The 19,277-nt window shown below is 36.6% G+C and overlaps 1 protein-coding gene across 4 annotated transcripts in view; it reads left to right on the top strand.

Moving 5' to 3' along the window:
* Ttc17 (tetratricopeptide repeat domain 17) overlaps positions 1-19,277 on the top strand; it is a 106,257-nt gene that overhangs the window by 70,935 nt on the left and 16,045 nt on the right. For 2 of the 4 annotated variants that reach the window (XM_077798131.1, XM_077798130.1), the window contains 4 exons: positions 783-933; positions 5,585-5,705; positions 7,919-8,078; positions 8,962-9,045. In XM_077798131.1, coding sequence (XP_077654257.1) covers positions 783-933; positions 5,585-5,705; positions 7,919-8,078; positions 8,962-9,045 — 516 coding nt within the window. Of the gene's footprint in view, positions 1-782; positions 934-3,461; positions 4,086-5,584; positions 5,706-7,918; positions 8,079-8,961; positions 9,046-19,277 lie in introns of those variants that run through there. The other 2 variants (XM_077798134.1, XM_077798132.1) reach the window with 1 other exon arrangement.

The raw sequence follows: 19,277 nt of genomic DNA, 5'->3' as shown, positions 1-19,277 counted from the left end.
CACTATTTTACTCCACACTCATGGTTAGCCTTCACATTGGAAATGTACCGCAGGAAGCATTTTATGTTACTTACTCATTATTACTCTTCTAGGAGATGGGAGGAAATGAAATGGGTATGAAACCACACTCAAACTTCCTGCAGACCTGGAATTGCCCAGATCAGATTTTTCTTTCAGTGTTCTCTAGACAGTCTTCAAGACTGTGATTTTCATTTCATTAACCATTTTTATTTGTCTTTTTTCCCCCCCAATACCGGAAACCGAACCCAGAGCTTCGTGCATGCTAGGCAAGTACAGCTACACTCCCAGCTCCCATTTTTCATTAATTAGCTGGATATGATGGTGAATGCCTTCTTCCCAGCAAACATGAGACTGAGGCAGAAGGATCACTTGAGCCCTGTAGTTCAACATAACAAGACCTTATTTCCAAGAGTATATAAAGTTTCAAAAGATTAACTTAGGTTAAGTTAAGTTCGGTTAAGTTAACTTAGAAAAGAGAACTTAACCCTAAGGCAGGACTGGATTTGCAGGGTTGTGTGGATTGTTTGTTTTTCTTTTGAAACTTTATATTTTAAAAAATATTTTTTAGTTGATGCATAGCATAAATAATTGTACATATTAATGGGATACAGTGGATACTCCAACATACCTGTACAATGTCCAATGATCAGATGGTGTAATTAGTATATCCATCTGGGTTATTCTTAAAGCCATCGAATCCACAGGAATGCACAGATTTCATAATTGGCCTAATTTGTCCCTGACTTACTTCTGTCTTTCAGATCACATTCCAGGTCAAACGTGTAAAGAAACCCAAAGGAGATAAGAAAACTCCTGGGAAAAAGGTTGAATCAAACCAAGCAGAAAATGGGCATCGTTACCAAGCAAACCTGGAGATCACTGGTCCCAAGGTGGCATCTCCTGGGCCACAAGGTAAACTTGAATGTTTCAGATGCCAGTTTCTTCTTTTAGATTTCAATGTCTCATTTCTCACAAAGGATGTGTTTGTGACTTAGAATAGTTTAGGTGAGAAAATAAAAGAACAAATTCAGTTATTGGTACAAAAAGTTTATTTTGATTATATTATATTTACTTGTTTTTTTTTAAACTATCAACTATTTGGCTTATATTTTTATCACCTTAAGCTTAAATATCTGATTTTTAACGTGATAGTCTAGTATAATATAGAAAAGTAGGAGTTTTCACCAGACATGTAGGGTTCAAACACTAGTTCTGCCATTTACTTCCCTGTTCCTCATGTTTCTTATCTATAAAATGGGATGATAATAGTATTACTGAACATGGTGGTAGTAAGGATTCTATGACCTTATATGTGAATAGTACTTAAAATGCACTGGCACATAGGGCCCAATCAGTAGTAGTATGTGTTTGTGAGTCAGAAATCTCTTTAAGTATTGGATAAATGTTTTAGAACTGCTCTAAGAGAAATAACACATATATGTCACAGTTTGGCATGTACTTTCAGGGATTCATATTTGTCCTGAAGCCCATCTATGAGCTCCATGTTAAGGGCCACTGCCATGCACCCAGTTGACTTTCTTTTTCAGCAATTAAATAACGATGATAGAATTCCTTTTTAAACATGTTATATTCTTTTTTATAAGGGTATTTTTCTATCTTAGACTGAAAATTTATCTCATTAAAATGTGTCTTATTTGATTGGGTTTAAGTACTTACCAAAACTGAAAGCAAAGGCCCATAAAAAAATATAAATAATGGGGTCAGCTTTGTTGAATCCAAGAACAAACCTGTAATAAATTCTGAGGACACCAAGAAGGATATTTGTTTATGACTAGAGTTAAAAGCGTGAGTTACTTCTATTATTAAAGGAAGCTGACATTTGTTAACAAGTTACAGGAGGAAGACAACACTTGCCTCTGTTAGGTCTGTCTCAGTATCAGTGAAAATGATGTCCATACATAAAAGATGGAAATGAAGAGTCCAATGAATTTTCATTAAATGTTGTTATTAAATGTCATAGAATTATGAAGGAAGAAAATTTAGATGAATACTTACTTGTTCTTAGGGTGAAGAACTTTCCTAAGGAAGAGAGAAAAAAAATAATGTGGCACTAGAAAGCACTACAGAATAAAAAGACAAAGGGCTGAAATGAAAGGTTTTCCAAATATTTCTATATATTTATAGAATATATGATGAAGGATATCACTATCATTTAAATAACAGATGCACAACTCAACATCAAAAATACAGTATGGTATTTCAATAAAGTATGAGCAGATTTTTCACCAAATATACATACATACACACACACTTAGGCATTACTAAACACGTGAGAAATTCAGCTTACTAGCAATCAAAGGAGGGCAAACATAAAAAGTCAGTCACTATTTTCACTTATCAAGTTATTTTTAAATGTGTAATAAACAGCAAAAGCTAATAAAATGAATTTGGGTATAGTTTTACAAGAGACAAAAAAATTTCAAAATATACCAATAATTCTACTTCCAGTAATTTACCCTAAATAAATCATCTAATAGGTAGTGCAAAAGATGGCAGTTGATTGTGGGGTTGCTCACTATAGTAAAAATTTGAAAACAACCTGAATGTTATAGCTGCATAAGTAAATTACAACATGTCTGTGCTGTGTACAATGCAACCAGGATAGTTTGTAATCTAGCAGATGAACAAATGCAGTGTATAAAATAGCATAGAAATACTTCAATTCTTGTGAAATAGTAAATATGCTCTTTTTATCAACTATATATTTTTTTACATTTCAGTATCTCTGAAATTCAGATACATCTTACCCATTGGTTATATCTTACAATAGTTGTAGTTATTTTCCTTTGTTAAATTGCTTAAAACAATATTCACCTTACAACTGATGACATCTTAGATTTGGTGAAATATGGTATAATAAACAAGTGCATAGACATAAGTGTAGAAAGGAGTTACAAAAAATGCTGTAAGTGGTCCTCTCTGGGTAATGCAGTGCTTTAGGTAATTTTTAAAAAATTTTCTTCTATAGCCTTTCCATGTTCTAAATATTACATAATAAACCTGTGTTACTTTTTAAACAAAAATCTAAAAGTTTCTTACAAAAGTGGAAATTACAGCCACATATGATTGAAACAGTATGAGAGCACTAAAGCAGTGTTAAGTGGACTCAATTTGGGGTGGGGCATTGAACATGCTTGCAAGTTAGATCATGGAACCACTTATTCCCATTAAAATGAGAAGTTCTGAGCATGGAAGACATGTGGAAATACAGGCTCAATATCCCAATTTTTAAATAAATACAGATTCCGTCTACTGTCAGCTCATAATCTTCCTGGGAAATCCTGACAATGTTCTAAAGCAAAGTATGAAACAGATAGTTTGTGAGCTGTAGGGAAAAAGTTGAGATCATTAAGAGCCATTATAGATTTTCTAAGAACTAATCATAACACTCAACTAATTTCATTTCCTTTTTTGGTTAGGGCTACTAGACTGGAAGACCAGGGAAGTGCCATAGACATAATGTAACTGGATCTCAGCAAGGCATTTAACGAGCCTCTTATGATACCTTGTGAACAAGATGGAGAGATGTGTTCCCATTGCCTGCAGGATAAAGTGCAGACTTCCTAGTGTGGCTACAAGACCCTTTACAGCCTGGCCTCTCTCTGCCCTCCAGCACCATTCTCTGAACCAGCCATGTTCTTATTTTACATCTGTGCCTTTGCACATGCCGTTCCCTCTGCCTGGAATGCCCTTATGCCACCTCTGCGGTGCTAAAATACCACTCATCCTTAAACTTCAAACTCAAGTGCCACCTCTTCCTTGGTGCCTGCAAGCAGAATTAGTTGTTCTCTGTGCAAGTGTTCTCTTCCTTCACCCCAGCACTTACCATTATAGTATAATGATGTCTATTTGCCTTTCTCACTAGACTGTGAGCTCAAGAGCAGGCTGTCTTATTGTTCCTGTGTGTATTGCTAGTGTTTTACACAGTTCTCAGCCCCTTATAATAGGTGCTCAATAAATATTTTTCAAGTGAATTTCTTAAATATAAAAGGAAAATAAGCTTTATTGTAAAACCTATGATATGTCTAAAGTGATTCATTTTAACAGAGTTAATTGGAAATTTTTCTAAACCATTCTTTTCTTTTTTATTAAAATCTAAATTTAAACCCCTGCCTGTTCCTCAAATGGTTTTCTGTTATTGGTAAATTCTTATAGGATAAAGGTGCTAGGCAGAACTCAAGTTCTTCTCTCATCCATTCCCTTGTAATTCCTTCATAAGTCCCCTACCCAGATGAGACTTGGTTCCACTCTTTTCTTGAGGACTTGATCTAGAAAAAGGGCCTAAACCCAAAAGGTAGTACTTGTGTAGGATATCAACAAACAGAGCTTTATCTGTCATGCTGTCAACACTTGTAATCCCAGCGACAGGGGAGAATGAAGCAGGAAATTCCCAAATTTGAGGCCAATCTGAGCAACTTAGTGATATCCTCAGCAACTTAGCAAGACCCTGTCTCCAAAAACTAGGGATATAGTTCAGTGGTGAAATGTCACTGGGTTCAATTCCTGATGCCAAAAAATAAATAAATACATAATAAAACAAACAGCTTTAATAGCATTGAATAGTGTGCTGATTGGAAGCATTGGTGTGAGAGTCAAATGACCTGGGCTGGATTCCAGCCCTGCTACCTGCTCTACCACATGTTGGGCAGGTCACTCACTCTCTCTGAGTCCCTGTTATCTCATGTGAGATGGGAGGATTAAAGCCTGCCTCCTGAGGTTGTGAATGTACAGCACCTAGCCCAGGACCTGAATACACCGCAAGTGCCCTTGTAACAAATGGCAGCCTTTCCTCATCATCATTTCCCACCCTGATGCTTTTCTTTACAGCAGTGGTTCTCCACCAAAGGGTGATTTTGTCCCCCAGGGATATTTGGCAGCATCTGGAGACATTTGGGGTGGGTGTAACCGGGGCTGGTGTAACTGTCCTCTAGTAGGTAGAGGACAGAGATGCTGATAAACGTTCCCCAATGAACAGGACAGGTCTTACAACCAAAATAACTAGCTCAACATGTCAACAGTGTCAGTTTGAGAAACCTTACATTTGAGATATAAGTTTCTTCTAAATTAAATTTGTCTTAATCAAAATATAGGAGGGTAAAATTAAGTAAGAATGCTAACATTTAAGAATATCTTAATTCTGGGGTCTGGGGATATGGCTCAAGTAGTAGCGTACTCACCTGGCATGAGTGAGGCACTGGGTTCGATCCTCAGCACCACATAAAAATAAAATAAAGATATTGTGTCCACCTAAAGCTAAAAAATAAATATTTTTAAAAAAGAATACCTTAATCCTTATTTATGTTGATCAACCTTAAATCCAACAAAGCATTCTATTTTTACTTCAACTAATTTCAAGAATAAGGCTTTATTCAAATATGACTTTTACTCCTGTTGCCATGAATGACAAGATTTTAATTAGATGTGTTTGTTGACTATGGAAATGATTAAACCCTAAAGAATGACTGGCATCACCAAATGCGCTCATCTGGATGGAATAATCACCTTTATAGTTATGTCCATTCATGGCATACTTTCCTTCCAGGAAAAAAACGAGACTACCAGAGTCTGGGGTGGCCCAGCCCAGATGAGTGCCTCAAGCTCCGCTGGGTAGAGCTGACTGCCATCGTGAGTACCTGGCTTGCAGTTTCTTCAAAAAACATTGAGTGAGTATCTTCAACCTCTCCTTTCTTCATGACATTGCAACAGCAGGCCCACTGGGCTATAGCTGACTTTAGGGATGTCCTCTTTGTCAACAGCTCTCAGAAGAGTAGCCTTCCTGGAGCTGTGGTCAGCCAAGGATGACCATTGCTGACCACAGCCACAGAATGGACTCATGTCATGACAGGGAAGCTGTGAACGTGCCCTTGCTCTTAGTGCACTCACCCACATTTTGGAGAAGCCATCAGAAATCATGTGTAACTTTGTTGAGTTGAAGGTTAGATCCCTTGTAGAAACAAACCCATGGTCTCTTGTGAACACTGTACACTTGTAGGGCAGCCAGAGCAAGTCCAGACTTACCAAAAGTGCCAGATTCGGGCCAAACACAGTTGCCTCTCTGGTAACTGCTTTTTTTCATTGGTCAATGTATTACGGGCTTTTTCTGTCTGTGTTGGAACTCCCCAAGGTTTACCACTAAGCCTTCTGATTTTACAATCACTCTCAGACTCACCTACTCTCAAACTGCATTCACCACTGATAAATTAATAACTCCCAAATTTAGATCTCCAGCCCAGATCATTCTTCAAAGCCCTCAACTCATTTATGGACTCATCTACTGAACCCTCTATCTACATCTCTCTTAGGCACCCCAAGCACAAGAAAACAAAACCCATGAATTTCTTGCCCACAATCCATTTTAAAAAAAAATCACTGGTTCTTTTTTGTTGTTGTTTCATTTCATATTTTAATAAACATCCCTAGGAATCCAAGGCATCATACTTAACTTTAGGCCAGGAATCCAAGGCATCATCCTTAATAACCCTTCTCCCTTCTCCATTAAACCCAGTCTGTGCCAATTCTTGCCACTTTTACTCGCTGAGTACTTTTCCAAATCATTTACTCCATTACCACTGCTTCCTTCTGAAACAGCACTATCATCTCCACTCAGCTTCCTCCTGTTGCCCTCTTGCTCTGTGCACTCTTGCACTCTTGTCCTACTTGATCCATTCACTCCTCAGTGCTCAGAATTATCTGAATACAAGTCAAAAAAAAAAATTTTTTTTTTTTTTTTTTGGTACTGGGAATTGAACTCAGGTTGCTTAACCACTGAGCCACATCCCCAGCCCCTTTTATTTTTAATTTAGAGACAGGGTCTTTCTTGCTAAGTTGCTTAGGGCCTCGCTGAATTGCTGAGGCTGGCTTTGAAGTTACGATCCTCCTGCCTCAGCTTTTGGAGCCACTGGGATTACAGGCGTGTGCTACCGCACCTGGGAAGTCAAATCATATTTAAAACACTCTGGTAACTTCTTATTGCTCTGCGCCCTGTCTTGCCACCTTCAGCTTTGCCCTCCCTCCATGTGCTGTGGCCTTTACCTGCAATGTTGTTCTCACTACTTTTCTCACCTGGTTCATTCATACTTAAGATTTTCTACGTAAATCTTACTTCTTCTGGGAAGCCTTCATGAAACAGCCCCCTCCTCATGGTGCAGAGGAAATATATACCATTCATTATGCCATCGTTTGATCTTTTCTAACTTACCACATCTGTAATAAGTGAGTCCTGCACAAGATGATGAGCACACAGAAGGAACCATATTTTCTGTATTACTTTTAAATATAATTATTGTAGCCCTGAGGTCTGACATGTAATAAGTTCTGTATAAATAATGAATGAATGAATGAATGGCTACCTGATATGTTAAAATTTTTAAATGGCTTGTTTGAACTTGATTTTTGAAGTAAAATTCTGCAGTGCCAACTTGCCATTATCAGCACATATGATAGTCTATAACATGTAACCCCTGTGTAGTGGGAAAATGCCCTCTTGGGGTCCTAAAGGAAAGTATCTAACATCTTATACACAGTGTAGGGCACAGTTGTGTCTATAAAATTCACTTGGAGTCATAAAGGAAAATATTTCTTACACATAGCATAATGCACAGCCATGTCTGTAGAGAATTTACTATCAAGCCTTTTGGGGACTTCTTCTATGGGGACAAATGTGCTTTTGTGCATAAAGGAAAAGATAGGAACCAGGTATATGTGTTATCACCATCTGTACCCTGGAAGAAGTCCTACGAGAAAACCCACCCATTTGGAAACCTCCCCGGTGAGGAGTTTGTGGAAGTGAGGAGGTGGAAGTCATGGGCAGCAGATTGTTAGTGCTCGTCACTCTACCCACTTGGATTTGGCTCATGTGGTATTCTTCATTTTCCAGCATCACAGAACACATAGACTTTGCCACCCCCATACAGCAGCCAGCAACAGAGCCCCTGTGCAATGGCAATCTCCCCACGAGCATGCATACCCTGGACCACTTGCACGGGGTGTCCAACCGAGCCAGTCTGCACTACACTGGTGAGAGTCAGCTGACAGAGGTGAGTGCTCAGCTTTGTTCAGCCTGTTGCATTTTTAGCCTCACTGTTGTGAAAGTACAAATGGCCAGGACTCATTTTTTGCTATTTTTCAGTTAGCTGTTATCTAGGTGGGCTTGAGATCTAGTGTAATGTCTTTCAGGCCCTGGGACTGAGCCAGTGCTTTCTTTATTACTACAAAATTTTTAATTTGACTTATCCCTCTAGGTGCGTAGTATTCTGCCTTGCTATCAGATAGAGGCTCATGAGAGAAGTATGTGAAGCAGTTAATTCTCCTGATGGCATTCTAAAGAAGAGGGAGAGGACAGATCCAGCTTATACCTAGCAAAGAATAGACCTCAAAGATGATCAGAAGACATACCATAGATACCTACACCAGAAGATGGGCTAAATAAATTTTGGTACAGACATACTATGCAATGATACCAGTAGGAAGATTGGATAGAAATAGATTTATCAGCATGAAGAAATTTTCAGAATATATTATGTGAAAACATAGGTTACAGTATGTGGTATAATCCCATATTTCATGAGAAAAATAATGTAAGTATACATAGAAAAGTATCTAAAACATACTCACATATAAACATATACATACATAGAGTAGCTGTGTCTGGGTGACAAGATTACAAATAGTTTTCAATTCCCTTATTTTCTAATATCGTTAGAGTGAATATGTTTTACATGTTTGTATTTTTACTAAGTGGGAGAGGGCTGAGAGGATGGCAGATGTCCTTAAATGTGTCTTTCCCAGACTACCTCACCAACAGAACTGCAGAAGCCACGTGCCTGCCCTCATGCTCCTGTGCCCAGTTCAGCCTCAGCACTGTCATATGGAATCTGCTTTACCTTCACTCCTCTAATTTGCCATCTCCTTCTCTTCTAGGTATTGCAAAATCTTGGTAAAGACCAATATCCACAACAGTCACTTGAACAAATTGGCACCCGAATTGCCAAAGTTTTGGAAAAGGTAAGGCACCCTGCAGAAGCTCTAGAAATAATTGTCTACCTTCTGACTTCTTTTCCAGATTATTTGTCCCTAAATGGTTCTCACCTCTTCTATTAACTAACATTCAGTGACCAAAGGGGTAGTATGACATGTCAGGACATTTTAATGACTTTTCCATTCGTTATTCCTTTACTTGGTTACATTTTTTTCTTCCTCTTATTTTACCTCCTATGGGAGACTGAATCAAGTCGATTTCTCATCTCACTCCAGCTTAGGTTTATAGAGATGCTGGTATTGGCAACCATGGAATCTAGGTATGTGAAATAAGGCAGGTGTTCCTTTGGTGAAGGAAGTTTGGCTTTCGGATGATTGATGGGCATTATACCTTGAAATAGCTTTTCTCTTGAAATCTTGAAGCAAAGTATTTACAAAACTGCATTTTCAAACAGCCTACAGAAAACATAATTGAAAATCTCAGACTACTCATCTACTTCTGTGTGATATTTTTGTAAAGAGAGGTTTTTAATTTTGTTACTTTATGGCTAAGAACCTCTCCATTTTATTACTGTATCATACTCAAGAGGTTGTATAATAGTGATTAGGAAAAGCAGCTCAAGCTCCAGTGCATGACAGTGCAGGAGAACCACCTCCTTCCTCAGTATCACACATGGAAAAATCCATTAGCATAGTCCATTTATAATGAAGTAAAGCACAGATGTGCTCCCCAGATTCAAAAAAAAACATAAAGGTTTCCAAAGCAGTTAAGATCAACACAGAAGCCATACAGGACAAATTGTAGCATAATCTGGGCTAGGCTAGCAATTTCAGAATATGTCAGAAATCCACTACCTAAAGAAACTTTATGTAGCCCAACCAGGAAAATCCCTGGTAATTAAACAAAGCAGCCACAGCATTGATACAAACATATAAGAAAGCCAGAGAGGAAAGAACAGTAAATTAACCAGAGAACATTCAGTAAAAAAACAATAGGATTGTGGGATAGATTACAAATAAGTTTACTGGGCTGTGAACTTTAAAATTTATTCATAAATTTATTTTCACAAATTTCATAAATTTATTCATGAATCATAGAAAAAAACATAAAAACGTAGGAAGAGATTAGCAAAGACTGTGAAAACAGAAGAAAATAGAAAACAACCCCAGAAAGTGACAACACTAGAAGAAGCAACAAAAGACTATAACACAAACACAAAAAGGGACATATAGGACAGAAGTGAGAAGACCAAAATCAAAGAGTTAAAAAGAATTGAAGAGAGTATGATAGGAAAGAGTTAAATAAACACAACACAGCCAGTCTTATTTTATTTCTATGAAATAGATTTACAAGCACATACTAAATGTTAGGGAAAACTAATCCAAAGCAGCAACAGTGCTTATTCAAACAAATTATTTGACTTTCAAAAGAAAGAAAAAGTCCTTGACACCTGACCTCTAACATAGCAGATTAGTCTCCAAGAGAGATTCTTTCACTTCGGCACTTTTCTTTTAAAGTTATTGTTGGTCTTATAAAAAGTATGTCTATAAAAACCTTTCTCTTCATTTAAAACAAAACAAAACAAAAAAAGGCAGAAACATGAAGTGGGAACTAGCCAAAAAGCTGGGGCTAGAGCTTGGGGGGGCGTGGGGGGGCTCTACTCTACCTTGAGGAGAGATGTTAATAAGCTGAGTACAGAGCCTTGAGCCAATGCCTGGTGGAGCTGGGCCTCCTTAGATACCCTCACTGAACTGATATAACTTGTGAAAGAACAACTTAAAATTAGGAAAACCAAACCACAAGGTAATTGGCTAAAGGAAGATTTGAAAAGAGTCAACAGAATATTAGAAATATAAATAAATAATTTCCAAATGAAGACAAAACAAAAAGGAATACAAGAACAAATAAACATGATGGATAATGCCTAAGGAAAACAGAAGACATAAATGAGGAACTGGTTGGTTTGGTTTTTTTCTTTCTGCAGTGCTAGTGATGGAACCCAGGGCCTTGTGCTTGCTAGGCAATATACCTCAACATTGTAAAAGCTATCTATGCTAAACCCAAAGGAATATGCATAGTAAAAGAGGAATTCAAACTATCCCTATTTGCTGGTGACATGATTCTATATTTAGAAGATAAAAAACAATTCCACCAGAAAACTTCTAGAACCAGTAAATGAATTGAGCAAAGTAACATGATATTAAATCAACCCCATAAATCAAATGTGTTCCTATACATCAGTGATGAATCCACTGCCAGAGAAATTAGGAAAACTGCCCCATTCGCAATAGTCTCAAAAAAAAAAAAAATACTTGGGAAACAATGTAACAAAAGAGATGAAAGACCTATACAATGAGAACTACAGAGCACTAAAGGAAGAAATTGAAGAAGACCTTAGAAGATGGAAAGATCTCCCAGGCTCTTGGATAGGCAGAATTAATATTGTCAATATGGCCATGCTACCAAAAGCGTTATAGAGATTTAATGCAATTTCTATTAAAATCCCAGTGACATTCTTCATAGAAATAGAAAAAGCAACCATAAAATTCATCTGGAAAAATAAGAGACCCAGAATAGCCAAAGCAATGCTTAGCAAGAAAAACAAAGCAGGAAGCATCACAAATACCAGGCCTTAAACTATACTACAGAAGTATAATAACAAAAACAGCATGGTATTGCACCAAAGCAGACATGTAGACCAATGGTACAAAATAGAAAACACAGAGACAAATCTACCTAAATACAGTTATCTCATACTAGACAAAGGCACCATAAACATAAATTACAAAGAAGAAAATATTCTTTAATCAGAATTCAAAAAATAAAATAAGAATTAATGCCAAGAAAAGCCAGGCAAGGTGGCTCATGCCTGTAATCTTAGTAGCTCAGGGGGCTGGGGCAGGAGGATAGCAAGTTTAAAGCTAGCCTCATCAACTCAGCAAGCCCCTGTCTCAAAAAATAAAAAGGGCTGGGGGTATGGCTCGGTGATTAAGCACCCCTGTGTTTAATCTCAATGACAAAAATGTTCTTCCGCCTAGAAATTCTAAACATTATGTAAGCAGATCCTGAGTCAAGGAGGAAGTATAAAATATAAGTTGTGATTCCTTGAAAGTAATCGTGAAAACAAAATATCAGAATGGATCTTGAACAGATATCAGAGGAATTTTCATAACATTATACCCAAATGAGTAAAAGTGCAAAAAAGAAGAAAACATAAACACCCAAAGAGAGGAATACAAACCAAAACAAAACAACGCAAAAGAAAAGAATTAACACAGAGAAAAGAATGGATTATGCAGAAAATTGATAGAAATAATCTAAATGTTGATTTCTTACATATATTAATAAAATAGACAAATCACTAGCTAGTACATGAAAAGGAGATTGCCTGAATAAACAAAAATAAGAACTAACCATCAAAATAGAATATTAAAAAATAAGACTACTTTGAAAAAAACAAGAAACTATATGATTTATTCAAATAAATTTTAAAACTTAGATGACATTTGTAAAAAAGAACAACTTACAACAATTGACCTTAGTAGAGACAGAGTCAAATTCAGAAAAATTGGTATAGGAAAAAAATGGAGAAAAGAGTTAACTCCAGCCATAAATTCACTAGGCCCAGATGACTTCAAGGGACATTTCTAACGAATCTTTAAAGACCAAAAAATGCCAGTGCTGCTATATTTCAGAGAATTGAAAGAAAACTTATTTATGAAGCAAATATATCATTTGTTTTAGTCAGCTTTTTTGCTGCTGTGACTGAAAGACCCGATTAGAACAACTGCAGAAGAGGAAAGGTTATTTAGGGGCTTACGGTTTCAGAGGTCTGTAAGTGGCCAGCTTTATTCCTCGGGGCTCACGGTGAGGCAGGACATTATGGCCGAAGAGCATGGCAAAGGGAAGCAGCTCACATGATGATCAGGAAGCAGAGAGAGAGACCCCACTCTCCAGATACAAAATATATACCCCATAGCCACACCCCTAATGAACCATTTTCTGCAGCCACACCCCACCTGCCTCCAGATACCACTCAATTAATCCCATCACAGATTAATTCTCTGATTAGGTTTTAAAGCTACAACCCAATCAGTTCTCCTCCAAACCTTCTTGTATTATCTCACACGTGAGCTAGATGTGGGGGGCACCACATCTAAACCATAACATCATTGATACCCAAATCTGAAAAAAATATATATCAAAAACTGTGAACCTCAATTCAAATGTATTAAACAAAATATTAACAAACAGAATCCAGCAGCATATTAAAAATACACACACACACACACATACACATCAATCATGACCAGATACCCCAGGAATGCAAGATTGGTTCACTATTTATAAACCATGAATATTTTTCATATTTAAAGAGATAAAGGGGAAAATCATATAAGTATACCCAAACTTGCACAAGCATTGGACACATCCTATACCAACTTATATTGAGAACTCTAACTTAGGAAGTGGTAGATACTTAACATGATATTGTTATATGTGTTATGTATGTGTGTATATATATAATCATGCTAAGTATATATATGTGTATACGTGTATGTCAGACATGTATGTGTCTAACATAGGTATTATATATAGGAGACAAGCCAGGACCTTACAACATGTTATCTATGCACTTCCCTGTTTAAGAACAAGATAAGAATGTCCACTGTATCTACTCTATTTAACAAGAATATGGGAATATTGATGTAGAGAAAGAAAACAAAGACATTCAGACTGCCTACTTGTATCTAATAAGATTATAATCCAAAATAATTAATGGAAAAGCAAAGAATAAGAGAATTTAATCAGGTAACAGATTAAAAATTAATACACGTATAAAATTAATATTCCAGTTAGGATGTAGTAGGTCAGGAAAGGTCAGTAAATTGTAATAACTTGAAAGAGCCAGGTAAACCTTTAAATTCATATTTATGAAGGCATCACAGAACTGCAGAAGCAGTGGGACATGAAAGAACTCAATTAGTAGTGACAGAAGAACCTTTCCAAGGTGAGTTGCCAGTGACCAGCTGTTCAGTTCCCCCATCCCCAACCCCCATGGGGGCTTTTGCTGATTCTGGATCTGAGCTAAGAATCAGGCCTAGTCCACAGAAAAAGCAAATGCTGGGGAAAAGAAAGACAGCAAGACTTGTCGCAGTTGCACAAGGAGGGATTAACGGGTTGGAAATGGAACATACAGCCAGTTTCTTTCCAAGGAGCATTTAATTAGCACTAAGGCCACATAGGAGTCTGGGGAATTTTCCTAACAACTTAAAAAATAAATAAATAAAAGTAGAGTAAAATATTTTCATTTCACATTTCTTAGGAAACAAAGAGCCAACATTAAGCACATGGTTGGTCTTTCCCTCAAGACTTTCATCTGGAAGCTGCCTGTATGCGAGAGTGAAGTATGCAGGGAACCTCTAAAAGGGAAAGCCTTTTAAGACAGACACCCACCAGGGGCTTTTAATCAAAATCTCTCAGTGCCACACTAAGGAACAGGGATGATCCAGAGGTGATTGAGTCTTAAATGAAACTGCAAGCCAGCCCAACCCATCTCGGTATATCTATTAATTTAAGAACAAGGTATGAATAGGAATGAATTGACCCGTCTGTCACTACACTTGCCTAGTGGAAGGAAGGAAGTCCCTGCACCGCTGAAGTCTAGTGCCATCTGGACCCTCTGGTTTTAACATACAAGCACTAGAAGACAGTTTAAGAAATGCTAGAGGCACTGGAGTCATTGCACAGTGGTAGAGCACTTGGCCTAGCACGTGTGAGGCACTGGGTTCAATTCTCAGCACCACATATAAATAAATAAACATTCATTGAAAACTTAAAAAAATTAAAAATTGTGTGTCCTAGCATTTAAAAAAAAGAAAGAAAGAAATGCAAAGAGACAGAAACCTGGCTGATGACAAAACAAAATACAGACAATAGGAGCAGACACACAGATGATCCAGATACTTTAGCTAATACACAAAGCCTTTAAAATAACCACAATTAGTACGTTCACAAAAACAGAGGAAAAGATGAAGGGAATAGCTGAAAAAGACATTTTCCCCAGAGATTTAGAAGCTATAAAAAAAGAATAATATCAACTTTCTAGAACTTTAAAATACAATAACAAAAGAACTCTTTGAGTGGGTTTAATATCAGATTGAACACATTAGAGCCAGGAATTGGTAAATTAGAATAATATGCAAACTAAACCACAAAGAATGGGAAAAAGCTGGTAAGAGCATAAGAACCATGATGGAAAACTAATTGAAGTCTCAGAGGTAGAGAAGAGAGAACGGGGCAGAAGAAATAAGCAATAAATGTTCCAAAATGGATGAAAGATATCAGCCTACAAATTCTAAAAGCTCAACAAACCCCAAGCACAATAAGGAGAAAAAAAATCACACATAGGCACATTATGGCAAAACCATTTATGGTCCACAGGCCTGCTGTCTGGACTAGGCTCAGCCAGGCACTTCAGCTGGTGTCAGATGAAGTCACCATGCAGCCAAGGCTAGACACACAAAATAGTGTCATTCACACACTTGGAGTCTCCTGGAAAGGCTGAAAGAGTGGGAAGCCAGGCTCTAGCTCCAGTCATCTATCCAGTACAGTGGCCAGCACAGAATGGCTCAGGGTTTGTCACAATACCTGGCCTGCATGGGAGAGTGAAGTATGCTGGGAACCTCCAAAATGGAAAGTCTTTTAGAAGAAATTGCTAGTAGTGGCGAACATGTGGCCCACATTTCTTCCAAGTAAAAAAGCAACAGTAAGAGCAGTTGCTTCTTAATAGATGTGATGAAACCAGAAGCCAGTGTAGTCACATCTTTAAAGTGCTAGACAAAGAAAACTACAAGCCTAAAATTCTGTGCCGGCAACAATATCCTTCAAAAACAACGAAAATAAAGATGAGTTCAGTAGAACAAAAACGGAAGAGAATTTGGCACCAGTAGGGCTGCACTGACATAAAAATTAAAGGGAATGGGCTGGGGTTAGAGCTCAGTGGGTAAAGTGCTTGCCTCACATGCACAAGGCCCTGGGTTCAATCTCCAGCATCACAAAAAAAAAAAAAAAAAAAAAAAAATGGAACTCCTCAGGAAAATGGAACTCCTCAGGAAAATGCAAGAAGAAATGAAGAACACTGGAAAGAAAAATACAGACAAGCAGAACTGTACAAAATAATAATTATTGCACCCTGAGCAGTTTCAATTTTGTGCTTATCTAGAATTTATGGTAACAGCAGCATAAGTGATAAGGGGGAAATAAATGGAGTTTAAAAGTCCTGAGTTTTAATTGATATCAGCCAAGCAGTGAAAGTAACAATTTGCATTGGACTTTAATAATACATGTTTTATGCCCTAGGCTATTAAAAATTTCTTTTAAAATATAATTAATAGAAGGAAATGGAATAATGTAAAATATTTGATTAATCCAACATAAAACAATAAAGATAAAAGCACATAAAACTATAACACAAATAGTAAATACAGATGCAAGTACATCATTAGATAAGTACAAAACCACTATTAATTTAAGAATTAAGTGTGGACCAGGTTTTTTAAATCTAACTATATATTGCTGCTTATGAGAGAAACACTTTAAATATTAGAATACAGAAAGGTTGAAGGTTCAGATATGGAAGTAATATATATAAACAGTAATAAAAGAAATTTGGTGTGGTTACACTCTTAACAGAAAAAGTGAACTTTAAAGAAGCTTGTTAAAGTGGTGTGCTTCATAATGACCAAGGGACCTGTTGTAGGCTGAAGTGGCCCCCAAAAGACACCTATGTCTGAATCCCTGGAACCTATGCAAGTTACCTTATATGACAGAAAAGAGTTTTTCAGATTAGATTAAGTATTGAGAGATGGAGAGATTATTTTGAATTACCTAAGTGGGTACTAAATCCAATCACATGTATTCTTATAAAGAGGGAGGAAGGGGGAGATTTGACATAGATAGAAGAGGAGATGGCAATATGACCTCAGAGACAGAGGTTGAAGTGACAAGGCCTCAAGGTAAAGAATGCTAGCAGCCACCAGAGACCAAAAGAGGTAAGAAACAGATTCTTCTCTAGATCCTCTGGAGGGCGTACACCCCTGACACACTAATTTCAACCCAGTAGTACTGATTTCAGATGTCTGGTCTACAAAAGAGTAAATTTCTGTTCTATTAAACCATCAAATTTTTGTTCATTTGTCACAGTAGACACAGAAAACTAATGCAGATTAAATAACACAAGTTAGATGAGCTCCATAAACTATGAATTTAATAACATAGCTTTAAATATATAAACACTGACATATCTCAAAGAAAAAACACATAATCCCAATCTAGATAGATTTTAATATATTTCTCATAATAACTGCTAAAACAAGCAGAGAAAATTACTAACACAATTACATACCTGACCCAATTGCCATATACAGAACATTGCATCTGACAGTGACAGAATGCATATTTTAGTTTTTTCAAGTTTGCAAGAAAGAATATTTACCATATGTACACACTTAACATATGATTGAGCCTAAAGAGGACTTCAGTAATTATTATTGTTTAGCATGTGTCTCTGACCAAAATAGATTAAGCTAGAATGAGTAAAACTACCATAAAATGATAAATAGCTTTCAGATACATAGCAAAAACCCAAAAGAAAAGAGAATTTTTAAATTTTTTATTCATACATTATAATTATACATAATAGTGGGATTCATTATTGTCATGATACACATGCACATAATTTGTTCAATCTCCATTTTAACTTTTTAAAATTTCTAAAACCTAAGTGAGGAAAAATATAAAACATATCTGAAAGATGTAACATACTCTTAAATGTAAAGTCTCAGCATCAGGAGAATGTTTATTTCTCCCTAAGTTAATTTGTCATTTTACTGTAATAACAATAAAAATGCCTTGTCTTCTCTGCTTCCAAAAAAACAATTCTAAGTCCATCTGGAAGAATGGACAAGCAAGAATCTCCAGGTAAATTGTGAAAAAGAACAGTTGGAGAAAAGGAGGATTTAATCTTCTATTAAAACATACATGAAATCTTTAATTAAAACAATTTGATAGTGTACATGAAAACACAGGTCAGTGGGAAAGGACAGGAAGCTGACTGCATGTGGCCATTTAATATTACTATAAAGACAACATCTCAACAGTGAGGAGAAATGCATGTTTTGTTGTTTTTTTGGTTTAATTTGTGTTGGACTGAGCAAGGTTTTCTTTTTATTTTTTATTTGTTCTCTTTTGTTACACATGATAGTAGAATGTGTTATACATACATGGAGTGTAACTTCCCATTCTTGTGGTTGTACATGATGTGGAGTTACACTGGGGGTGTATTCATATATGAACACAGGAAAGCAATGTCTGATTCATTCTACTGTCTTTCCCATTCCCATCCCCCTCCCTTCCCTTCATTCCCCAAGTGCATGTTTTAAATCTGGATAAGGAGAAAGGTAAAGCTAAAGCACATTATTCCATATATACCAAGATAAATTTCAAATGATTCAGATTTAAATTAATATAAACATGATCTCATAAGTACAAAAATAATACATAGGAATTCTCTATAACCTTAATGTAATAAATTTTTTCTAATTGGCTCAGAATTCAAACATTATAAAGAAGGTTAATAAAATAAATTATATAAAGATTTTGAACTTGCATTTAAATATACACTAAAGAAACTAAAAAGGTAAATGAAAATCTGAGCACAATAGTGTAGTATATTAGAAATAAAGTGTTTTAAAACCTAATTTCTAAGGAGCATCTAAAAAGAAAAAGGAAAAACAACAATCCTTTAGAAAAATGGGCTAGACACTGCAGAATGGGCTAGACATGGCATAAAAGATCAGAGAGAATGACAAGAAATATTCAAATTTTTTCTTCTTAAAGAAGAAAAAAGAACAGAAAATATATTTTCTTTTTTAGCATAATCTGTTGTAATACAGGAGGGTGAGGATTCAGACATAATAATCAACAGAATTTGAAATTGTTGCAGGGGTAGAGGAATAAAATTGGACACTAGAAGAGCCAAAATCTTTATAAGAAGCTGGGCAGAGAACAGAGTAGTAATCTTGACAGTCCACTGGCATATCCTGAAACTACAGATCAATCTATGGCCATACCATCCTGAATGTGCCCAGTCTCGTCTGAAACTACAAGACACAGGGGGCCAGGGAGCCAAGCAGAAAGCTCTGAAAAAACAGTTTTGGCAATCCCACCATACGGCAGAGGCAGGGCCCACCACTGA

Source organism: Urocitellus parryii, chromosome 4 (assembly GCF_045843805.1).
Source record: "Urocitellus parryii isolate mUroPar1 chromosome 4, mUroPar1.hap1, whole genome shotgun sequence".
NCBI lineage: Eukaryota > Metazoa > Chordata > Mammalia > Rodentia > Sciuridae > Urocitellus > Urocitellus parryii.
This window is presented reverse-complemented; position numbering and strand designations above follow the sequence as displayed.